This window comes from Colletotrichum tamarilloi (assembly GCF_030869305.1).
Source record: "Colletotrichum tamarilloi strain Tom-12 chromosome Unknown Scaffold_175.1, whole genome shotgun sequence".
Lineage (NCBI taxonomy): Eukaryota > Fungi > Ascomycota > Sordariomycetes > Glomerellales > Glomerellaceae > Colletotrichum > Colletotrichum tamarilloi.
The window spans coordinates 35,200-60,177 of NW_026849558.1; the positions used below are offsets into that span (position 1 = coordinate 35,200).

General features: G+C 39.1%; 5 protein-coding genes across 5 annotated transcripts; all 5 read left to right on the plus strand.

Moving 5' to 3' along the window:
• On the plus strand, positions 1 to 1,245 carry CTAM01_15740 (uncharacterized protein; the record flags this gene model as incomplete). Its single annotated transcript, XM_060531734.1, has 1 exon — positions 1 to 1,245. One exon carries the CDS (start codon positions 1 to 3, stop codon positions 1,243 to 1,245), a length of 1,245 nt encoding a protein of 414 aa, XP_060373696.1.
• A 1,409-nt stretch (positions 1,246 to 2,654) lies between these two features.
• On the plus strand, positions 2,655 to 4,125 carry CTAM01_15741 (uncharacterized protein; the record flags this gene model as incomplete). Its single annotated transcript, XM_060531735.1, has 3 exons — positions 2,655 to 2,937; positions 2,999 to 3,235; positions 3,278 to 4,125. 3 exons carry the CDS (start codon positions 2,655 to 2,657, stop codon positions 4,123 to 4,125), a joined length of 1,368 nt encoding a protein of 455 aa, XP_060373697.1.
• Positions 4,126 to 15,503: 11,378 nt separating this feature from the next.
• Positions 15,504 to 17,658, plus strand: CTAM01_15742 (MFS transporter, SP family, general alpha glucoside:H+ symporter; the record flags this gene model as incomplete). The annotated part of the gene is made up of 6 exons (XM_060531736.1): positions 15,504 to 15,719; positions 15,813 to 16,112; positions 16,183 to 16,608; positions 16,715 to 17,177; positions 17,314 to 17,484; positions 17,582 to 17,658. 6 exons carry the CDS (start codon positions 15,504 to 15,506, stop codon positions 17,656 to 17,658), a joined length of 1,653 nt encoding a protein of 550 aa, XP_060373698.1.
• Positions 17,659 to 18,856: 1,198 nt separating this feature from the next.
• CTAM01_15743 (uncharacterized protein) lies at positions 18,857 to 20,806 on the plus strand (the record flags this gene model as incomplete). Its single annotated transcript, XM_060531737.1, has 1 exon — positions 18,857 to 20,806. One exon carries the CDS (start codon positions 18,857 to 18,859, stop codon positions 20,804 to 20,806), a length of 1,950 nt encoding a protein of 649 aa, XP_060373699.1.
• A 1,033-nt stretch (positions 20,807 to 21,839) lies between these two features.
• Positions 21,840 to 24,002, plus strand: CTAM01_15744 (alpha-galactosidase; the record flags this gene model as incomplete). The annotated part of the gene is made up of 1 exon (XM_060531738.1): positions 21,840 to 24,002. One exon carries the CDS (start codon positions 21,840 to 21,842, stop codon positions 24,000 to 24,002), a length of 2,163 nt encoding a protein of 720 aa, XP_060373700.1.
• Positions 24,003 to 24,978: the final 976 nt, after the last annotated feature.

The window sequence follows — 24,978 nt, forward strand, 5'->3', positions numbered from 1 at the left end:
ATGCCCAGCGCCGAAGGTTTGTGGGAAGCAGACTCCGCTCAAAGCTGGTCTAAAGCATTCGCTTCTCCTACCATCACGAAGAGTGGAGTGGACGCAATTCTGTCGGAGGAGTCTCTCCGACTAAGTGTGCGAAGTTCATTCGGCAAGCTCTGGAGCAGTCAGAGCTCTCCTCAACCTGAGAATCAACTAGGAGTCATCATCATGATACATATGCTGCTTCGCCGGAAATGGGATATGGTACAGTATTTCAGTGAAGCAGTACACCTCAAGATTACCTACAGTCATAAACTAGGCGGAAGAGAGGCGCAGCAGCAACAATACCTAGGCTCCATACCTGAGTACGCTGAGTGGAGGGACTATACCTGCGACTGCCTGGACCTTCTTCATTGGGACGCTATTGGCTTCATATCACAGCAGTCCATGTTTGAGAGTCCATCAATCCTACATCTGCACCTTTCCCGCTTACTCATACTGGCACCTGTCGAGGCCCTCCTGCGGTGCGCTCAGACAACCGCAGCTAGTACGTCCATTGACAGCCTGCCTCATTCGATATACGCATCATCCGAAGATCGGACTACATGGCATACTACAATTCTCTCCTGGGTTCGAGAGGACATGTATAAAGCCCGCCTAGCTGTTATCCACGCTGGTGCTGTCCTTTGGCACGTTAGGCGATTCTCCTCCCACCCCATCGTGGAACCATTCGCAGTCTTTCTGGCAGCGTTGACCCTCTGGGCTTTCGGAAACTTTGGTCCTCGACGTGAACATACTTGCTCCAGCTTGACCTGCAGCCAACACACAGAGCGATTTCCCTCGGGCGAGACTCCTTCGACTATCGGCCCATCTCCTTGCGTAGATTCATCCGACACATCGTCACCGGCGACTGGCAACTCCAGCATAAATATGAATCATTCACAAAACCGTCGTCCTGCATCGACACGCTGCGAGGTATCCTTGACAAAGCGTCGCATGCCACGCATGTTACAGCTCGATCGCCCGCTAGACGATGAGTTTGTGCAATATTTCATCCGATATGGCGGTAATACTCAGCTCTTTCTTGAAGGTGTCGATGATCTGTGCTCTGAGGAGGGTCCCGCCGAGATTCTGCAAGAGGCATCAAGGATCTTGATTGAGCAGCCCATGTTTTGGACCATATCGGCGGGTTATGCGGCTCAGCTGGACGTAATCTCAGCCAACACTACATGTAATACTACTACCGAAGATGTAAGGGAACTTCTTTCATGAGCGAAGAGTTAATCTCACAGATCAAACTCTCATGTACTTGGCAGAAGAAAGGGATCAGCGCCAATCTTGATTGAATGTTTGAAGCAGCAAAAGTTGAATTTCTAAACACTATCAGCTCGATTGTAAATGAAGTCATAGCTATCTCTTGTTTCTGATCCGGAAGCCATTCGTGTCTACCGGGCCCACTCATGATGAAAGTCGTTGAGGCGCCTGAACTGGGCATGCCCAGTATCTAGACAACGTCTCGCATGCTGTCCCGTATGTGCCAAACAAGTAAACCTCCAGACCCAGACGACGCCTCCAGAGGCATGACTCTGTGTAAGTCCAGGGTAGCAATATTGTTCTCCACTTCAGACGCAAGAACCCTGCCAATGGCGTGGCGGCGGGAGCACAACTTTTGCCCCATTTGTCGGAATGCGTCGTGGGGTTACTGGTGCGTCAGAGAACCTCAAAAATCGTCTGTGGTTGTCGGCATATTCTTCTGCGACCATAAGCGAGCGAGGCAAGACAGGTTGATCCGACATTGCTTGGTATGTTCTGAGTTTGGAGGATCCTAACTGTAGTCTGACCCGCTTAGCAATATTCTCCTCGACCACGGAGCAGACCATGGATGCAATTGCTCGTCAAGTCGCCCGTTTGGGTCAGTAGTATGACATGGGGTCCTACCTACAGTCCCCAAGCCTCACCTCTGCCTCCACCCCCACCTCCACCTCCACCTTCGGTATAGAGGGTACATCTTGAGCATGGGTACGAAACATTTCAGGTGTCTAGATTCAAGAACATGTGACCATGATCACTACCGTTTGGCTCCAAGTGTTCAGGACCAGTGAGCTAATGCAAGTCGGACTTCGGTAATTGTGGATTCAATAATGCCACAAGCCGGGGTGCTGCCCTTACATAGACCAGACGGATGAGCTTGAATCGGACCCCAGATCCGGCGGCTCGGCCCAGCACCGAGACTTCACCTTAGCATCACGCCGGGACAATCTTCTTCCGCCAGGTAGGGAGGTAGGGCGAAATTCAATCCGTTCAGACATGAGATTTTTTCCATGTGCCTATATCGATCTGGAAACGATTTCCCCGCAATCACAACTCTTGCGCTCTCGCCATTGATTCAGATGTCGGCAAAGAGAGGCCAAGCTGGGGGCAGGATTCGATCGAGTGAAGGCAAGAACTTAGGCAAAAGAGCAGAGAGAGAGGAGCTGAACTGATGACACGATATCTTACTGCTACCTTGAAGGCAAACGCTGAAATGAAAAGATTGCGAGCAGCATTATAAAAAGCCCTTGATTTCTGGGGATCACGGCAATATCTCCCTTCGTGCATCAGCAAATAGCAGCATCTCACCAGTCAAGCTTCTTCTCAAACGATCTGAAGACACATCCTCGTTCACAGCTCGAGCTCTCATTATGATGTTGCGCGCCGTTGTATGCTTGGTCACGACTGTGACTGCCATGACTTTGACGCGTCGTGATGTCAGTCCGGACGCCATCTCTGTCGTTAACCTCGCAGTGGACCGTGGGGAGTCTCAACATGGCGCCTCGGGTGTCCTTTACGGCCTGCCCCTGGAACTGAACCAGATCCCTGATAAGTGGTTTATCGACATGGATTACGGTTATTCGCGCGGCGACGGCTCCTCGCTGACAGCCGGAGGCCACGCGTGGATTACTTCGTTTGATGACTACAAGGTATGTAACCTGCGCTTTTGTTGTATGATCTTATTCCACTCAAGAGAGAGCGCTAACGGTGACAGGTCCGCATGAATGGCGTTATATCCAACTACCGTATCGTACGCAAGTACAATGGCACATACACGACCTGAGCGACCTCTGGGGTGCCGATGGCGGCCAGCGTGAAACAGACGGGCCCTACCCCGGTGATGGCGGCGACTGGACCCAGTGGGACGAGTTTCTCGCCCAAGTTGTCAAGGATCTGCGCGAGAACGACGCTCTTGAGGGCATGTCACTCGATATCTGGAACGAGCCCAACGGTGAAGTTTACTAGGACCGACCTCAGGCTCAGTACCACGAAGCCTGGGCCCATGCCTATGCCTACTTGCGCAAGGAGCTGCCCGACACTAAGCTTGGTGGTCCTGCCGTCAATACGGATCCATCTGTCTTAAACGAGTGGTGGACCAACTTTGCCTCCTTCCTTCAGGTCAACGGCACCATTCCCGACGAGTGGGAGTGGCATGTCCTGGGCAACCCGGACTTTGAGACATCTCGTAACCTCTTGTGGGAACTTCTCGACAAGTATGGTCTGCCCCACAAGCCCATCAACATCAACGAATACGCCCTTGACAGCGAGCAGACCCCTGTCTTCAGCGCTTGGTACATTGCCAGCTTCGAGCGGATCGATGCCAAGGGGGCCCGGAGCTGTTGGATTCTCGCCTTCCAGGCCTACGATATGCTGAGCGGTCTTCTGACCAAGCCCGGTGGTGGTGACGCCAACGTCTACGACCCCAAGAACCAGGATTACAGGGCAACTGGTCAGTACCTCGTCTACAAGTACTACGGCACCGGGATGCAGGGTCACCGTGTTGAGACACTGCTGTCTGCCAATAAGGACTTTGATGTCTACGCCACCGTCGAGGGCAACCATCTCAAGATGCTCTATGGTTCTCGCCGTCAGACTGGTGAGTCAGCCATCCGTGTCAACAACCTCGACATCATCGGTCTACCATCTTCTGGCGAGACCAAGATCAAATTTTTGGCATTCCCTTTCCCTGGTGGGCTCGAAAATGGCCGCTTTACACCTGTCGACGAGCCCGTCGATGTGGGCACCTTTGATGTATCGTACAACGATAACTTCATCCAATTCCCAGTTTGGCCCAGTGATGAGTTCACTGCCTACGCCTTTGAGATTGTTGGATCTCAGTAAAGAGCCCATAAAAATTCTATGGACATTTTTGGGGGCAGCATCATGGATGTGTGGCTTATTAATAAAAGCTTTGCAAGGAATGGTTGATTCTTTTAGGCGACGACGGCCTATCACATGTCGCTGCTGAAGAAGTTGCGGAGATTCCTTATCTAATCTTATTAGTATCCCTATTATAGAGTAGTTAGTTCGAACCGTGGGTTAATAAAGAGATTAATTAAACTATATAAACTTTTATATAAATATAAAAAAGAAGTTTTAATTATAAATTAAGCTAGTTATAATAATTATAAATAGGGCCCCTAATTAGCCCCTATATAATTAGCTATATACTATAGTTAAATTAAATTTTTAATTTAATATTAACTTTTTTTTTTTATTAATTTATTTATTATAGTTAGAGGTATAATTTAACCTTAGGCCCGTTTACTAAGTTATTTTTTTTTTTTTTTTTTATTCTTTTTATATAACCTATCCCTCTATTTATATATTAACTTTTCTATTACTTATAAATTACTTTAACCCCTTATTAAATATTATTTTTATAAAAATATTAGCGAGGTTATTATTATTATTAATTTAATAAATTTTAAAAATCTCGCGCTTTTTATATAATTACCTAACCCCCCGACGGAGTAATCCGCCGGGGCCGTACTATATATTACGTATTAGAAAAAACTAAGTATATTGCGCTCTATACTTAATTACTAATTAAAATAGTTAACTAACTCGACCGTTATTTTTTTTTTATTAAAAGCAGCTCCTAACCTTTTACTACGTAATTCTAGCCGCTTATAAAGCGAGCTTTACTTACTCTAACGCACATAGGACCTCTTAGTATTAGCCCGCGTAGGTAGCTAGGTCTAGTATAATCTATTCTTTTATATAGGTATTATTATTACCTAGGGGGTCCTATAAGAGCTATTTAAAGCGCTAGCTTATTACCCTAACTTTATATACTTCTAGCCCGTTTATTATAACTATTATAACTAAGCTAGTATTAATATACTAAATCTTAATATCCGTACTAACTTAGCTATTTATAGCGCTTATAATATTACCTAGTTAAATTCTATACTATTAAAAAGTACTTTACTACTTCTTAAGTATATTTACGTTAGTTATAATAGTTATAGTATCGAGCTAGCTAAAGAGGGTACCTAGCCCGAGAGGGGTAAACTTATTAATAAGTATTTTTAGCTTATTAATTACTAACTATATACTAAGAATAGAGTAGTAGTTTGTATATTAATAGGTTTATTTAGTAGATTTGTTTAGTAGATTTATTTAGTAAATTTATTTAGTTTAAATAGAGAGTAGCTTTAGGCAATATTAGAAGTAATAAGGATAAAAAGAATCTTTATGAGCTCTAGTATAAAGAGTAATAGATATTAGCCTATTTAGCCCTTTCTCTAAAAACCTCTACGTCGCTATTAAAGTTCAAAACCTCTATAGTTAAAAAAGGCCGCCTCTAACTATTATAGCTAACTATTACGGCCGACTATTATAGCTAACTATTATAGCTAACTATTATAGCTAACTATTACGGCCGACCTTTATTATTAACTTTTTTAACTAGCGCTACTACTAAAAAGGGCAGCTTACCTATCCTAAATTAAATAGTAGTTTTTATATTAAAATTATTATATTACGTTAAGCGTATACTTAGGATATATTACGTATATTATATAGTTAAAAAGTATACTATATTATATAATTTCTTTTAAAAGCGTAATCCCGTTAAAGTCGATCTTTTATACTTATAAAGCTAGAAAAAAAACCACTATATATAATTACTTAAGAGCTATAATATTAATTATAAACCTCTTTTTTTTTTTTATTCCTAATTTAATAAAATATTCGTATAATAAATAAAAATTAATATAAATAACTATTTAAATTAATAAAAAATTAAGTTAATTAGTAATATTTTTTAGTATTATTAAAATTACGTAAGTAAAGTTAACGCCGTTAATTATATTATAAACTTTTAATATTAATATACTTCTTATTACTTACTTATTTTTAATTAATAAGTAATAGATTATATTATTATATATAGTAAATTTACTCTTATTTATACTCTTATTAATTAAAATAATAATATATTTTAATTACAAAATAAGGTCGTTATTATTTATAAATAACTTATTAATAAAAATATAAAGCTTATTAATAATAAAATTAATTAGGTAATAAACAAGGCCTCGATTAAGATTTAATTATTACTATTTAAGTTATTTATTAAGTATTTTAATATCTTGTTTATTTAGTTTTATAATTTATACTATTCTTATATAATTAAAAATTACTTCGGGTTAATAAATACTCGTAATATATATTCTTTATACGAGCTTAGCTTTATACTACTTTTTAATATTAATTACGTTTAGGTTAACGAAGTTAATTTTCTTACCCTACCCCTTTTATTAAAAAATAACGGTTTTTTTTTTAATTATAAAAATCTTATTATTAAATATTAATAAGTTATTTATTATAAGGACCTTTTTTAGCTTTATTATAAAGCCCGCTTTTTAAAGCTCTTTATTTTCTTTTTTTATAAAATTAATATTAAATAAGCTTAATATATTATTAGTTTATATTTTAATAATTTTTAAATTATTCGCTTTTATACTTAAAAATTAATAAGTACGAGTTATATATAAATATAATTATTAATAATTAATTAATATAAAAATCGTAATACGTAGCTTATTAATAAGTACCCGATTTTACGAGCCTATATAGTAATTTAAATACTTTAATAATCGTACTTTTTAAATACTTACTAACTATTTCTTTTAATAAATTAGCTAGGATTTTCTTTATAAGCCCTATAGCTAATTAAGTATAGGCCTAAGTAATATTATAGCTCTAAATCTTATATCCCTTTTTTTATAATAATACTATTAGTATTATTATTAATTATTAGCTATAGCGCTATATTATAAATAATTAAGTAAATAGCGTCGCTTTTTTAATATTACCGTACTTCTAAATTATATATTTAGATTTTTTATATAGTTAAGGTATTCCTTTTTCTTTAATTTTACGTACTATTTATAATTTAAATATATAAAAACTTTTATATTTTTTAAGGTTATAGAAGATAAATTAATAAACCCCTCGATTGCGTAAAGTATTTATTTTAATAAGATCTAATCCCTTATACGGTTTTTTAATAATTATAATAATACCTTTTTTACGTAGTTTAATTACTAGCTTAAAATCGGCTTTCTCTTTTATTATATAAAAAGTATTAATTACCTCGTTATTAGTAATAAATTACTATATTAGGGCTTATTATCGTAGTTTTTTATAACGTTTTATTAATAATATTAGTACCTTTTTAATAATTTCCTCTTTTTTATTATTTATTAATATTATTATAACAATTTTATTAAAAATAATTTCTTATACTTTTACTATAAGTTATATAGTTTTCCTTAGTTCTTTTTCTTTTTATAAATTAAAAATTACTTTAATAAAATCCGTATAATATAGTTTAATTATAGTAATTAATATTTTAAATAGCTAATTATAATTTTTTATAACTACGTAAGACTGCTTATTAATAAAAATTAATTTATATAGCTTAGCTTATTATTAAGTAATTTCGTACTAAACTCGTATATTTAAATTTAAAAATATATTTAAATTAGCCCTTATATTAGGCTTATTACGTATAGTAATTACTTTATTAACTTATTCTTTTATACTTATTTTACGTAATACCTATATTACTTTTTTAATTACTTAGGCTCGTTAGCTTATATTTAATAATAATAATAAGGCTAAAGTCGTTCTTAAGTATATTCTAAATATTTATAGTATTAATATAAGCTTATTAAGCCCTATAATATTATTATAGTACTTAAGTATTATTTAAAAGTATATATTATTAATAAAATCGGGATTCTTTTTTTAATAATCCTAAACGCCCTTTTTAATTATTAATATACCCTTTTTACTTTTTTAATATTATAATACGCTTTTATAAATACAACTTTTAGTTATATATTATAAGCCGTCGCATTTTCTTTAAATTTTATTAATTTAAAACTCGTATTAATATCGGTTTTAATACTATCCAGCGGTCCTTAATATATATTAATTTAGCTTTTTTATAAAACTACTTATATTATTTTTATTTATAAATCCCGGAGGAATTACCTTATTTAAAATAATATAACCTCGTTAATTATATATAGGATTAGTTAACTATTTAAATAGAAAATATTAATAACGATTTTTTAATTAAAGTTAAGCTTATTACGTAATTTAAATTTAAATTTACGTAGGCTCTATATATTTATTTAATATTAATAGTATATTTTTATTAATTATTTTAGCGCCCTTATTTTAATATTATTATTACTTAATTATTTTAAGAAGCTATATAGCCTCGTAACTAACGAGTACTCGAATTTTTAATATAGTTATCTAAGCTTATTTTTTATTAAGTAATTAATTAATTTTATATTATTAATAAGCTTTATAAACGTATACCCCTATTATTATTTAACTATTTTGAAATACTTATTACTAAAAATTCTATTCCTCGTATTATTAAATATAATACCTAGTCGATTTATATTTTTTAAGTATAAGAGAAATAAGGTATTAATAAATAAAATATAAAAGGTTATCGTTCTAAAATACGTCTCTACTTTTATTATACTTAGGGTAACGATTTCTTTACTTAAACTAAAGCTAATTTTTATAATACTTATTATTAACGTATTAAATATTACTAATATAATTTTTTATAACGCTTAGAATTACCCCCTTTTTTTTATTAACTATTATAATACTTTAGTATTTAGGATAATCCTATAAAAATTATTTAAGCTATACTTTTTATTTATATAAAATACTTATATAAGCTTAGTATTTAAATAATCTAAATAATATAAAAAGGACCCCTCTAATTACTCCTAGAATTACTTAGTACTATCTTTTTTTTTTAATATTAATAAAAATAATATCTTCTCTTTAAGTATTAAAAAAATAGAATTCTACGCTATTAAATTCTTTTTTTTATTTACTTTTATATTCGTTATCTAAGGGACCTTCCCTTATTATTTATAAATAAAAGCCTACTTATTAAAAACTTTTATTACTTTTTATTTATTTAGCCTCGTATATTTTTTAAAAACTAACGAAATAAAAAAAGAGTAGTTAATATTATCGATTTTATTATAATTTAATTCGTTAATATAAGGGGTAAGACTTTTTTTATTTTTTAAATTTTTTATAAAAAGTAAATATTCTAAGCCGCTATTTTAATTACTATTACTAAGTTTTATACCCTCAGATTTACCCTTATATATAATAAGGAATTAGCTAAACTAATAAGGGCTAGTTTTATTATTTACTACCCTTAACTTTTTATACTATTTATATAATTTAATACGCTCCTTTTTAAAATAATTACTTAACTAATATTTATTCTTTTTATAAATAAAGTATTACTTTTTTTATTACCCTATTTATAAGTTAAATCTCCTCCCTAATAAAATAATCCGCTAGGGCCGTATTATATATTATATATTAAGGAAAACTAAGTATATTACGCTCTATACTTAATTACTAATTAAAATAGCTCTTAACCTTCCCCTATTTTTAATTATTTAGAGAGTAAGCTATATTTATTTTAATATATATAAGACCTCTTAGTACTAACTTACGTAAGTAGCTAAATCCTATATTATATATTCTTTTTTATTAAAAATTAAGGGGCCCCTTATATATTCCCTTATATTTATAATATAGCTTATATTAAAGGGATTTTTAATTTTATAAAATATAATTTCTAAGTTAGTATTAATATACTAAATCTTAATATCTATATTAGCCCGGCTATTTATAATATTTATATTATTACTTAGTTAAATTTTATATTATTAAAAAGTACTTTATTACTTCTTAAGTATACTTACGTTAGTTATAATAGTTATAGCGTCGAGCTAGCTAAGGGTACTTAGCCCAAGAGGGGTAGACTTATTAACGGGTATTTTTAGAATAAGTTCTTATCAAGATAGTAGTTTATATATTAATAAGTTTATTTAGTAAATTTATTTAGTAGATTTATTTAGTTTAAATAGAGAGTAGCTTTAGGTAATATTAAAAATAATAAAAATAAAAAGAATTTTTATAAGTTTTAAAGAGTAATAAATATTAGCTTATTTAGCTCTTTTTTTAAAAACCTCTACGTTATTATTAAAGTTTAGAACCTCTATAGTTAAGGACCGCCTCTAATTATTATAGCTAATTATTATAGCTAATTATTATAACTAACTTCTATTATCGACCTTTTTAATTAGCGCTACTACGTAAGTATATTACTTAGCCTATTATTAATAAGTAACTAAAGAGGGTAGCTTACCTATTCCGAATTATATAGCGATTTTTATATTAAAATTATTATATTATATTAAGCGCGTACTTAGGGTATATTACGCATATTATATAATTAAAAAGTATACCGTATTATATAATTTCTTTTAAAAGCGTAATCTTATTAAAGTTAATTTTTTACGCTTATAAAGCCGGAAAAAAACCACTATATAAATTAAATCTCTGCTTATTTAATAAATCTAGGCCTTTTTATTAATAATTACTATACTTAATCTCTTTTCTTTTTTTATTATACGTCTAGTTAACTTAATATTATTAATAAGGGCCATTATATACTTAGAAATAGGTTTAGTATAATATTCTTATTTTAATATTAAAATTAGATCTTAGCCTCGAGTAGAGCGTTTTATAATTTTTAAGTACCTAATATAAAGTTATTTTTATTTTTAATACGTATTAAACTATAGTATAAAAATATTTAATTTTTTACTTATTAATCCCCTTATTTAGCTAGGTTTTTATTAGCTTATTAATTCGATTAATAAGCTCTTTAAAAAATTTTATTTATAATTTATTTTTTATTATCCTAGTTATAAATATAAAAAAAATTATTTATAGTTTAAATAAGAGCTCTAAATTCTTATTATAAGTCTTAAAATAGCTTTAGATTACGTTAATAATACTAAAAAAGTCGTTCTAATTAAAATTACGTACTATTTCGTAATAATAATTAGAAACTTTACTTATAAGTATAATATTAATTACTAAATAGTATTAGTATTCCCTAATCTTAACTTTTTTATAATAATTATAAAATATTGTTAGGGTTTTTTATAAAACCTCGTACTTCTTTTTAAAATATAATTTATTTTTTAAAAAGATCTTTTTAAAATTTATAAATTACTTTATATTTATTATTATATTTTTAGTATTTATATATAATCCCTATATTACTATATATTATTAATAACTTTAGGTCGTTTATTTCCTTTTTTATTAACTAATTAGTACTGAATTTCGTATTAATAGTAATAATAAACTATAGATTAAAATAAATAGAATTATTAATTATTATACGTTTAGTATTATATTTTATTTTTAAATATCCTTCTATAATAATAAATTATTATTAGTAATTATAAAAAGGAAATCTAAGTTATTTACTATTTTTTTAAATTTATTAAAGTAATTATACGCTTTATTAACTTATACTTAGTTTTATAATATAAACTCCTTTTTTATAATTATTACTACTAAGATTTTATATAATTCTTATAATTATAATTATATTAATAATACCCCTCGTTTATAAAAGAATTTATTAATTACTTTTATAATTCCTAAGCTTACGCTTATAAACTATTTATCTAATTAATAATTAAAGTTATTTATAATTTTATAAAATAGGGGTTACCCTTATAACCCCTTTTTTTTATAAACCTTAGTTAAATAGATTAATACCGTATTAAGTTACTTATTATTAAGCTAATTTATAATTTTATATATTTACGTCCCTTAATAATCTAAGTTAATATTTATTTATTTATAAGGGATTAAAATCTTATTTAAAATCGGGGTTTTTTTTTTTTTATTTTAACTTACCAAGGGTCGTACTCTAGCTTATACTTATATTAATAATTACTAACGTATTTAATTTTAATAAGGATATATTTAATTTATATATTAGTTATAATAAATTCGTATTTTTATTACTTAATAACTTTATTAAAGTCTAAGTAATTCCTACTTCTTTTTACTATTTTACTACTACTCTCGTTTTTATTATTTTTAATAATTACTATTACTTTTTTAAATTATTAATTATTATACTTATTAAGATCCTCTTTTTTATTTAATATAAAAAAATAGGTTTTAATAGTTCTTTTTTTAATAGTAATAAAAACGTTTATATTATTATAAAAAAATAAAATAATTAGTCTTAGGATCTTAGTTACCAATTCTTACTATTTTATATATTTCTAACTTTTTAAGCCTTATATTTTTCGTAATTTCTAAATTATTTCTTTCTTTAACTTACTTTTTTTAAAATAATATTCTAAAAAAATAGTTAAAAATAAATACTAAACGGCTTATAAAAGAACTAAATAGGTTATTAAAAACTAAATAAGTAATTAAGTATAATTAGTAAAGTTAAGCCCTTTTTTTTATAAAATTATAAGTCTAAAGGACTTATTAAAAATACTACTTATTACTTATATTAAATAGGGCTAATTATTTTAAAAATCTTTTCTTTAGCTACTTCTCAGTACCCTATTTTATATTTCTTAAATAGTTTTTTTCGTAACTTAATTATTATTAAATAATTATTATTTATTAATAATTTTTTTATTACTTAGTTAATCTTTTAAAATTAATAATTTCGTATTAAAAGTTAATATAAAAAGAGAGCTCTTTAATAACTTTTTAAAAAATTCTTTTTTTTCCTTTTTAAATTTTTATTTTCTTAGCCTTTTTTTAAATTAATAATAACTATAATAAGAAGTCGTAGGACTACTTTAAGGTAACTACTTTTTTCTTAAGTTAATTTTTAAAATTTAGAATACTCTTAGTTTAATATTATTAAGATTTCTAAATCCCCTCTTTTTTTATAAAACTATTTTTTATATTATATTTTTAAATAATACCTAGGGGGTAGTTAAGAAAGTTATAAAAAAGTTATCTAAATTACGAGTTTATAATTATATTTATAAAATTTTTATAATAATAGACTTTTTTATATATTATAAATTTCTTAATTTTATAATTCCTATAAAATTACTTTTATTATTAAATAAAAATATTTATATTTAAAGTTCTTTTTTTTTAATTACGTAGTACTTTTTTATACTATATTATTAAGCTCGTTTATTACGTTAATTAATTAAATAAATAGTTGTTATATAAGTATTTTTCTTTATTAATTTAACTAGTTAATTTTTAATTACGGGCCGGCTATAAAAAAGTTTATTTAATAAAAAAGCTATTTAAAATAATAATAAAAAACTAATTATTTAAATAGTTTTATTAATTAACTTAATTTAATATAATAAATATTAATTTTTTATAAATAATAAGGGGCTATAATTACTTAATTTTATATAATATTTAAAAATCGCCTCCTTTTTTATCTATTTTTATAAAGTTAATTAGTACGAATTTCCTATCCTATATAGTATTAAAAAATCGTCTCTTTTATATAATAAAATACTTTATTAATCTATAATAATAAAATTTAATTATTAATTAATATTAATATTTTTATTATAGGGTAGTTAGTTCGAACTATAAGTTAATAAAAAGATTAATTAAACTATATAAATTTTTATATAAGTATAAAAAAGAGGTTTTAACCGTAGGTTAGGCTAGCTATAATAATCGTAAATAGGGCCCCTAATTAGCCCCTACGTAGTTAGCCGTATACCGTAGTCGAATTAGACTTCTAATCTAACAAATCCTCAAAAATAAAGCAATCTTTAATTCTCTCTACCTAACACAAGCAACATCAGGTTTTACAAATGTTATTTAGAAAACAATAACCAATCAAAATTTTCTCTCAATCAAGTACAAGGCGCTGTGTAAAATGAAGAAACAAGGGGTGGTAAGCTGACTTCCTCGAAGCGGCTTCGAGTAAATGAAAATGCATGTACTTCAGGTGATCAAATAATTTTCAGCTGATATCAGTCTTGATGATGTTCACAATTACTTGAAGACCCTAGCCTGGAAAATCTTCCTCAAGGCCGGTTGAGTTGTTGATAGAACCTTGAATGTCAAAGCCAGAACCACGTGATGAGATACGGCAGCTTAGAGTGTCTTGAGCACGCATGTAAGTACTGTGTGCCTAGGTATGCTTTGCCGAATTCGTCCGGCCCAAAACACATGAGATCGCACTTCTCGAGTTCTATGCATCGATCACAATGTCAGCTCACAGAACCATACCAGTCATTTTGCAACGGTCTAGCAATGATTCGAATCGAGCTACAAGACCGCAAACATTTCAACCACGGCCCATCATCCTGCGATTCCCCACAACTTTCCGTCTAGTCTTTTGCAGAGTGGATATGTGGAGATCCCCGTCCGCTACCCCCGCGAAGCCGATTTGTCGATGTCTCTATGCAGCCTACCGCGCCAATCATATAACATTATTGAAGAGATGTTTGGGGCTGGAACTTTCTCCTTTCAGCTCCTTGCTGCGGGAGCATTAGGCATTTAAAACTAGCCCTGTTGGCTCTAGGTACATGGCCAGTTAGTCGTCCGATTATCTGCTCCAACAAGCCTCAGTGGCGGGGTCCCCTCGTATTGGAAGCTAGTGCGTCTTCATTCCCCAGAAATTCCTTGTAAGTGACGAGGATAGAGCTAGGAACGATTTGTGGAGGTGGAGTCTAACGCCATTGCGCCGAATCCCTGGCATTGAAGGTACCCCGATCTGGGTACACACTTGTGTCTTTCCCCGCGATGCGGGCGTGATGTTCCCATGAACTGTCTCTCTCCTGATGAGCCCAGCGCTGGCCCGGATATTCACCTTTGAGCTCACCATGCACAAAAAAAAAAAAGAAAAAAAAAAAGCTCCACCATCTGGCTTGATTAGGCGCCTCGTCGTGTTCTTCATCACACGGGAAGTATGATTCAAGCCGTCAATGGTTGAAGGACGCGAATCAGCCTAACATGAAGAAGCTATCACTCTCACTCGCCAGCCGGAAAATGTGGGGCTGGAGGGCTAGATAGCATGTTAATCCTAGAGCACACATACAAGCCATACGTACATGGTTGAAATGTACTTTCACATTCCACGTGGCTCTCTCTTCAGTAATCTAACGGCTACGTAACGCCTGACTGGCACTTGGTTAAGTCGCGTGCGAATGAAGCAGGAGTATAAGGCTCGCTGAGAACCTCGTCGCCCAGGCCCTTACTCGGACTGGACCCTTGGACCCCTTTGAAGAGTCATCGTCTCGAAAAGGCTTGATATTGCAATCAAACTCAACTCGCCTCTACTTCTAGCCTCTCACAGGCCAGTATCAGCCGTCATGGCAGCATCCAATGTCACGGTGGCTCAAGGGCATCTTGACAAGACCGACATTGTCAGCCCTGAGTTTAAGAAAATGGTTGAGGACGCCAAGGCCAGCAACGAGGCCGACGCGCAGCTAAAAGTTCGGGAGGCTCTCAAGAAATACAAGGCTGCCATGTTCTGGGCCATGCTTCTGTCTGTGGCCTTGATTATGGAGGGTTTTGACGGCAACATGGTACTTATTCCATAAGAACAACTTCTCCCCCCACCATTCCTATTCTCTACTCATGTTGTCGTGGGCTTGACTGACGTACACGCTCTTCCCTAGATGAGCTCATTCTATGGACAGGCGCAATTCCAGGCTCGATTCGGCACCTACAGTGAAAAAGAAGGCAAAAATCTTATCCCGACTCAGTGGCAGACAGGGCTGTCCAATTCATCCGCGGTCTCCCAGCTAGTCGGTCTCGTCATCAACGCTTGGGCACAAGACAGATTCGGATCGCGCAAAACACTCATGTTTTTCATGGTCATCATGGCACTTGCTATCTTCATCCCTTTTTTCTCCACCAGTCTAACGATGCTGGCCATTGGTCAATTTGCTTGCGGCATCCCCTGGGGTGTCTTCCAGGTATGTGACCTGACCTTCGTTTTTCTTGCCGAATAAAATAGTCTCCTGAAATGGCTGACATCGTATACAGACGCTCAGCACATCGTACGCCTCCGAGCTTGTACCGACCGTCCTACGGCCATACGTCACTGCATGGGTCTGCATGTGCTGGGGTTTCGGTCTCACTATCTCGGCCGGAATTCTTCGCGTCGTCCTTACCGTTCCTGGTGACTGGGGCTGGCGGCTGCCCATCTCACTCCAGTGGATCTGGCCGTTACCTCTCTTCATCGCCGCCTATTCTGCGCCTGAGTCGCCCTGGAATGCGGTTCGCCGAGGAAACATTGAGGAAGCTCGCAAGAGCTTACACCGTCTGCGCAATGCCGACGGAAACAACGACCACGAGGTCGAGACTACCCTGGCTTACATCCGCTACACAACCGAGCTAGAGCGCGCGGAAACGGAAAACGCAAATTTCATCGACTGCTTCAAGGGCACTAATCTACGCCGCACTGAGATCGTGAGTATTTTTCCACTTCACCAACCATTACTGCGGTGTGATATGCGTGCTTGCAGTATGCTATGGGCGACTCAACTGGCAGGGTTCGCTGATATCGTGTCGCTAGAACATCGTCGTTTGGTGTGCGCAAATCTTGTGTGGCAACGCGATCCAGGGCTTTGCTATCCTGTTTCTTCAATCTGCCGGCTTCAGCGTCGAGCAGTCATTTGATCTCAACATCTCGCTCAACGCCTGCTTCATCATCGGTGGCTTCATCTGCTGGCTGCTCTTCCCCCATTTTGGTCGCGCGACCATCTACATGAGCGGCTTGACGTACATGTTCTTCTCACTCATCGTTATCGGTGGCTTGGGCTTTGCCCACTCTTCCGCGGCCCGTCTCGCCATAGGCATTGTCATGATTGTATGCCAGCTGGTGAACGTCATCACCATTGGCCCTGTCGCCTACCCAATTGTGGCCGAGACGCCTTCTGGCAAGCTACGTTACAAAACCATCACCATTGGTCGCTTCGCATATGTCTGCACGGGTATCGTCAATAACATCATCACCCCACGAATGCTTTCCCCTGATGGTAGGCAATGTTTAGTTCTTTCTCATTTTCTCTCTGCTCATATTTTCTTCTATTCATGTCTCCGTAGATCTCCGTTCATGGCTTTCTCAGGACCCTACACATATTGGAAGTCCGGAAACGCTAACGTGAATGACAGATTGGAACTGGGGTGCCAAAGCTGCTCTCTTCTACGCCGGCACTAATCTCCTTTGCAACATATGGTGCTGGTTCCGTTTGCCCGAAACCAAGGACCGCCCCTTTGGTGAGATCGATCTACTCTTTGACAACAAAGTGCCCGCTCGCAAGTGGAAATATACCAATGTCGACCGTAAGTCTGCTCCTATGCTTGGAAGCCATACCACCTCCTTATCTACTCACCCAGGGTCTGCTTCAACTGGCAAGTGTATTAATAATCCTGCGTACAGAGTTTGCCGACATCGATCGTCACATATCGAAAGAGAAACACGACATCGTCACCACAACCACAATCGAGAATGCTTGAGAAACCGCCAGAAAGAACATTGAACCACACTTGTTGTACCATGTGCTGTAGAGCTCGATAGATGGAAAAGAAGACAGCAGTGGAAAGTCATCGACACTCAATATCTGAAAGAGAATGGACGTGTCATGCGCGCATATGTGATTAGATAGGGCAGAGGTAAAGGTAAATTACACGCAAGCAAAACACCATGTAAACACGGTGCCTGTCAGAGAGTTATTCCTAATTCAATCTTATTCAGATGCAAAAATATGCCGCATTTATTTTTTTAAATAAAAAACTGTATTTATACGCCATCTGATCTCGCGACACCAAGCAGTAAATGGGCGTACGTGCCTCTGAGCTTCTGAAGCCTTCGTAGACGGTGTGGTAATGAAGACTATAGATGATTGAAAATCTTGTGTCATTTCTAGGCTGCTATATATCACCAAAGACGTGTGGTCTCCATCATAATGGCATTTAGTGAAAAGTGGGATTTTGGAACACGAGCTGAGATCGTCGAGCCGCCTTGGAAAATGGGACACCGCTCCTCGAGTGCCATTCTTTGGGGCTTAGCTCAAGATAGATGGAAGTGGTTTTGTCGATACCGGGAGTGGAGCAGTTCGCGGGAATGAGGTGGGGGAGTGACAGAGAGGACAAGGGGGGGGGGAGGGGGAGTAGTCATTATCACGCCAATAGGAATGGGACTTAGGTCAGACAACCATGCACTAAGACTACCGTTTGTTTATTCGGAAGACTGTGGGGGAGAGGGGTTCTCTCAAAGCCGCGATTCTGTACTTTGCATTAGGCTGGTGCACTGTTCTCAACGCCATCGTGTCTACAGCATGCAAGGGCATATTGGCATGACTACTCGAACACAGAAAATCTCTAGCGTACGTAGAATGGGTCTGAACAAACCTCGCTCGACACTGTACCAAACTAGGCCCCCTCCCCTTAATGAGGCGCGGATCCCTTGCCGCCAACCTCATCCAAGTCTGGCTTGTCACTTCAAATGGCCACAAGACTTCCAGAGTTGAAGGATCAATAATTAAGAAGGTGAGGACTTCTTCTCCTTGTTTTCTTCTGGCTTCTTCCTCATTGACGCTTCCCTCTGCCTTCTCACATCTTAGTCAACCTCGCCCATTCCGAAGCTGACATCTCATCTCGGAAAAGTACCGAGTTACAGGACATCGAACATAGGATTCTTGTTCCGCCACCCAGCATGCCACTTAGTAGCGTGTCCTTTCAGAGCGCTCGCGTGACATCACCGTTCTGGGCCAAGTTTCAGCGATGTGTCCGCGAGTCCACGGTGCCTTCTATCATCAAGGCGCAAAAGACCGAGGGTCACTGGGATTGCCTTACATGGGAAGAAGGCCACCAACCGCAGCCCCACGCCTTTTGGGACAGCGATATCTACAAGACTACAGAGGCAGCCTGTAACTTTCTACTCATCCACCCGAACGAGGATATGTTACGCGTTGTGGAGGAGACTGTCGACATGATTCGCGATGCCCAGCATCCGGACGGCTATATCAACTCTTTCTACACGGTCCGTGGCCTCGAGAATCGCTGGTCCAACCTGCGCGACCTCCACGAGCTCTACTGCCTTGGGCATCTATACGAGGCGACTGTAGCCTACGAGACTCTCACCAAAAGCGGACGCCTTCTGGAAGTGGCTACTAAATCGATGCATCACATCGATTCGGTCTTTGGCCGCGAGGAGGGCAAAAAGCGCGGATATCCCGGCCACCAGGAAGTCGAGCTAGGGTTGCTGCGCCTTTACGATATGACGGGTGACCCCTTGGCCCTGAAACTCGCCAAGTACTTCATCATGGAGCGAGGCACACAAGACGATAAGGGCGAGACATATTTTGACCACGAAGCCTTTGCACGCGGTGCCGATCCGTACGACGGTCTGGGCAGTGAGGTCAAAGGCTGGTTCCATGGCCCTAGAGATTATGCCTACAACCAGGCTGACCTACCCATACGCGAGCAGACCGAGATCAAGGGACATGCCGTGCGCGCTATATACTACTACACGGCCGTCACGGACCTTATCCGCCTCGAGGCCGCGTCGGATCCTGAAGTGGCCGAGTGCAAGCAGGCGCTTCAGCGGCTGTGGAGGAACATGGTGGACTGCAAGATGTACGTTACGGGTGCGATTGGCTCGTACCGCCAGAACGAGGGCTTCGGTGAAGCCTTCATCCTCAACGACCTAGAGATGGAGGGATGCTACGGCGAGACTTGCGCAGCTTTCGCTCTCATTATGTGGTGTCAGCGAATGCTCCAGATGGAGCTCAAATCAGAGTACGCGGATGTCATGGAGACCTGCTTGTACAACGGCTTTCTCGGCGCCATCAGCTCTGACGGAGAGGCCTTCTACTACCAGAACGTCCTACGAACCAAGACCGGACAGTCCAAGGATCGTGAGCGCTGGTTTGGCGTCGCCTGCTGCCCACCCAACGTAGCTAAGCTAGTCGGATCGCTGGGTTCACTCCTCTACTCAACCGATGATGCTGAGGGCCTTGTGGCCGTCCACATGTACGTCCAGAGTGAGGTAGAACTGACGCTGGCAGGCAAAGGGGTCAAGCTATCCGTCATAACCGAGATGCCCTGGTCCGGCGAGGTCACTATCCGCATTGATGGTGCCGCCAGGCTCGCATTGCGGATTCCTGACTGGGTGCAGGACCAAGGGTACACATGCTCTGAGCAAGGCGAGCTCAATCAGGGGTATCTACACATCACCAACGTCCTCGCAGACACTGAACTACGCCTCTCACTTCCAACGCCGGCTCACCGGCTGTATGCGCACCCCAAGACGGGCAAAGACGCGGTCTGCCTCCGTCGGGGCCCGTTTGTGTACTGCCTGGAGGATGTAGACAACGAAGCCGTAGACATTGACTACATCGCCCTGGAAGATGAGCGAGCACCCCAGGAGGGACCCCCTGTGTCTGTTGCGACTACTCATAACGTCGTTCCCGTCCAGGTCACAGGCCGGAAGCTGGCCGATGTGGGCGTTGTCACGGGCGAGCCGAGTCGGCTTTACGGTCCTAAGGCATGGGAATATGATGTCGAGCCACTGCAGTTGACAGCTATTCCCTATTTCCTACGCGCCAATCGTGGAGGCAACGGCGCCATGAGAGTCTGGACGCCAAGGCTCAAGGTGAGGTAGAATGGTGGTGATAGAAGTTAGTAGTCCGTCAATAATAGAGATTTTCAACTCAATGAGGCAAAGCCACTGCACAATGAAATCTTTTCAATAAACTATCGTGATGGGCCAGAAGCTGGCTATGGTTCCTGCGACAGGTTCTGGAATTGGGGAACTATGCAACCTACATGGACTAACAGGGAGTTAAAGCAAATGATCATCGTGAATAGTTACCCATTGATATACAAGTTCATAGTATTGACCGATGAAGGAGATATGTTTTCACTCAATGATTCTCATTACGCTTTCATTTACAAGAACACAGCATCGGCCTGCAAGTTTTGGAAGGAGACTGTGCCAATGAAGCATGACTACTGGGGAGACCTTTGGATAGACCAGGTCTGGAATAAACATGAGAGTCATTGCCAGATTGTGGGTGGAAGACGAGAATGGTGACGGTCATGCATCCACTGAGTGAACCCCCACCCCCACCTACCTTCAGCCCCCGTACGCACACGAGGTAATGGTCGCCTTCGGTACTGGCTTAATGTGAAGAAGGATAGTTCGTGGCTATCACCCTGGACTGCATCCGGACAAGTTGCGTTGTTAAGATCGATCGATGCGGCAAGCTGCAGAACGATGCCAACAGTACTGTGCTGTTCCTTACTCACAGCCCCGGAGCCGCGATCGACTTTCGGGTCCGGGTGTGGGGGTGGAGGTGGGGCTAATCGCGGCGCCGTCTCCGCGACGCTCGATCGGCCGCTCAATGCAATTCGTTGACGATACGAGCCTTTAGCGTGATGCTTGTTACAATGCACAGATTCAGGAGCTCGTGATATCTCATCAAGCAAGCATTACTTGCCACAGTTCATCATCCGAGCTCCATAAGGGATCATCAAGAAAGGCTTGCTAAATGTAAAATGCGTCGTAGTCACTTCTCGATCCCAAAGCCGCTCTCATCTGTTGTGTTGATATTGCCTTGTTCTTTCATGGCACAGCGCGACACCACACCACACCGCAGACCAACTCTACTAAGACTTGTATCCAAAGGCCGAAGATGGGTAAAAAGCAGACAAGGACAATTCAATGGCATACTGATGCCCTGAAAATTGACTTTTCGATCAACAAGGACGACGTCATCTGCGTTGATCGTATCTTGCCAACCACTGTGGAGCCATCTCCACATTCTTCGCCCAATTTCGAATCGTCTGAGCTTCCGCTCGTCAGCATCCGTGTGAGCGGCGAAGGCAGTGGTGACATCAAAACGGCCAAGACGCTCGTTGGCACCACCCTTTCTGACCGACTGCGGTACCAGAGCCACAGAATCATTAAAAGTGACGATGGCTCTCAAGAGACGCTGGCTATCGAGTGTAGCGACGATGCCACAAACATTCATGTGGAAGCTAGGTTCACCATCTACGGCAGCATTCCCGTGGTGCGCGCCCAAACCACCGTTACAAACCAGTCTACCAGCAATGCAGACATCGTCCTCACCAACATATCCACTCTGACGGTGGGTAACATGACGTGCACTTCTTACCGATGGTTTGAAGACTACTTGCTCTTCTACGCCAACAGCACCTGGTTCCGCGAGGGGCAATGGGAAGGGCGCTCCCTCCCAAGCGTCGGTCTCGACAATAACGGCATCCTGAAGCTGGGAGACGGCCTCCTGGCTTCGCTTGCCCACTTCGAGCTGAGCTCCCGCGGATCCTTTTCCACGGGTGGTCATCTTCCCATGGGCGCTCTCAAACACAAAAACAATGAGGACACATGGATGTGGCAGGTCGAGCACAATGGATCGTGGAGATGGGACCTAGGCGACTTCAAAGATAGCATCTACCTTGCCGCCGGCGGACCTATGCTGAGCAGCCACGGCTGGAAGAGGCGGTTATCACCTGGCCAGTCTTTCACGACTGTTCCGGTTGCTTGCTGTCGCGTCCAGGGCGACGAACAGGCGGCCTTTGCAGCCATGACTGACTACAGAAGGCAAATTCGAAGGCCGCACGACGACATGGAAAGGATGCCAATCATCTTCAATGATTATATGAACTGTCTCATGGGAGACCCAGATGAGGACAAAGTACGCGCGCTGCTGGACCCAGTCGTGCAGCTCGGCGCCGAGTACTTTGTGATAGACGCTGGTTGGTACGCCGACGACGGCAACTGGTGGGACGACGTGGGTCTGTGGGAGCCGTCCACCAAGCGCTTTCCGTCAGGCTTCATGAAGCTTATGGACGACATCCGAAGCAAGGGACTGATTCCCGGCCTATGGCTTGAGCCAGAGGTGGTTGGCATCCGTAGCCCTGTAGGCAGCCAGCTGCCCGATGAGGCTTTCTTCCAAGAGGATGGTCATCGTGTGGTGGAGAAACGCCGCTGGACACTAGACTACCGGCACCCCGAAGTTATAGCCTGGATGAACAAGGTTATGCATAATCTCATCGACCACTATGGTGTCAGATATTTCAAGTTCGATTATAACATCGACGTGGTGCAGGGCACCGATGTGGATGGCCAAGGTACCGCAGGTGCCGCCCATCTCGAGCACCAGCGCGCCTATCTAGCCTGGGTCAGGGCACTTCTGGACAACTATCCCGGCGTCGTCATTGAGACATGCTCTGGAGGAGCGAACCGTCTCGACTACGCCATGCTGGCCGTCCACTCAATCCAGTCTACGAGCGACCAGCAGGATCCTAAGCTCTACGCGGCTATCGCAGCCGCATGTCCCACGGCTGTGACTCCGGAGCAGAGCGCCAGCTGGGCCTACCCTCAGCCCGGATGGAGTGATGAGCTCAATGCTCTGAGCGTCGTCAATAGTATGATGGGTCGCGTCTACCTATCCGGCCGCGTCGACCTGCTCAGTGACAATCAGCTGGCCATCGTGAAAGAAGGCTTGGAAGTCTACAAGAGCATGCGAGGAGACCTGCGTCATGCGCACGCCGCGTGGCCCTTGGGTCTACCCAAATGGCATGACGATTGGGTGGCTCTAGCCTTAACTTCGGCAGACGGCAAGACTACCTACCTCGCTGTCTGGAGACGAGATGGGCCGACTGAAATGAACTTTTCGCTCGGAAAAGGCTTGAGAACACACAAAGACAGCCGGATCAGCGTGCTTTACCCGACCAGTTTTGCAACGAAGGTGGACTTGGCCGGTGCTAACAGCACGCTGCGGTTGCAACTCCCAGAGGAACCTTGCGCGCGCATTTTCAAGATTAAGCGATGAAGCGGTCGATGTAGTTGGCCAAAGCCGAATGCGCTCGCGGGGTCCTGACAACCATCTTACCCGTGATTGATGTTATTTGTCTTCATACGAAAGATTACCGGTAGTGCAGGAAGATTAAAGAAGAGATATGACCTCGTCTAACTTATAAGACTCTTCGCTGATTCCTATTTCATACATGCTGTTCAGGCCAGGTGCGGAAGAGATCATTCCACGGTGTATGAACAGGATGGCTTTCGACATCAAATCCTTACCTGCGCTGTTCTGGAGCTTGAATTTGAGATGGTACCAGCTTGACACTCCCTGAGCTGTGTAGAATCCCTCGTAGATTACTATGAGATACCTCATCACAGGATATCATCCACCACCTAGGTACCCACGTACACGTTCTTTGTCTTCGGAGATGCTGAATCCTGCATGGATCAGGATCTTGCTTGCGCCATGAACCTCATTGAATAGCGCCTCCAACTACATCTGGTCAATGACAAACGACATCCAGGAGATCAAGCCTAGTTTCAAACTAGTTATAGGGATCAATCTCATTTCCCCGCACTTCGTTTGCTTGCCCTCCATGCTGCCAAAACTCAAGTGGCATCCTGATTCCCTCTTCATGTCTTCAATCCTTGGAAAAATAGCTACAATTTCGTGGACCTTGAAATGACATCCAACGCCCAGGCTTTCCATTTGATGAAATCAGTCCTGCTTATTTCAAGGACCCATCGTGACATTCCATCATTTTGTGTGAAACTCAAAGTCTTATTAATGAATGCAATAAGTCAACATACCCACTTCCTGGCACCCCCCTGTTTCTGGCACCCACAAAAACGCGAAAATCCACCACAACCCAATGCCCACCCCCAACCTCCTTTTATCACAACATTTTCAATTCGCGTCCAAATGGGCTCATCTTTTGCACATGTCTTCTTCTATATATAATGCCTCAATATACCGAAGATCAGCTTCGTCAGGCTCTCGAGGA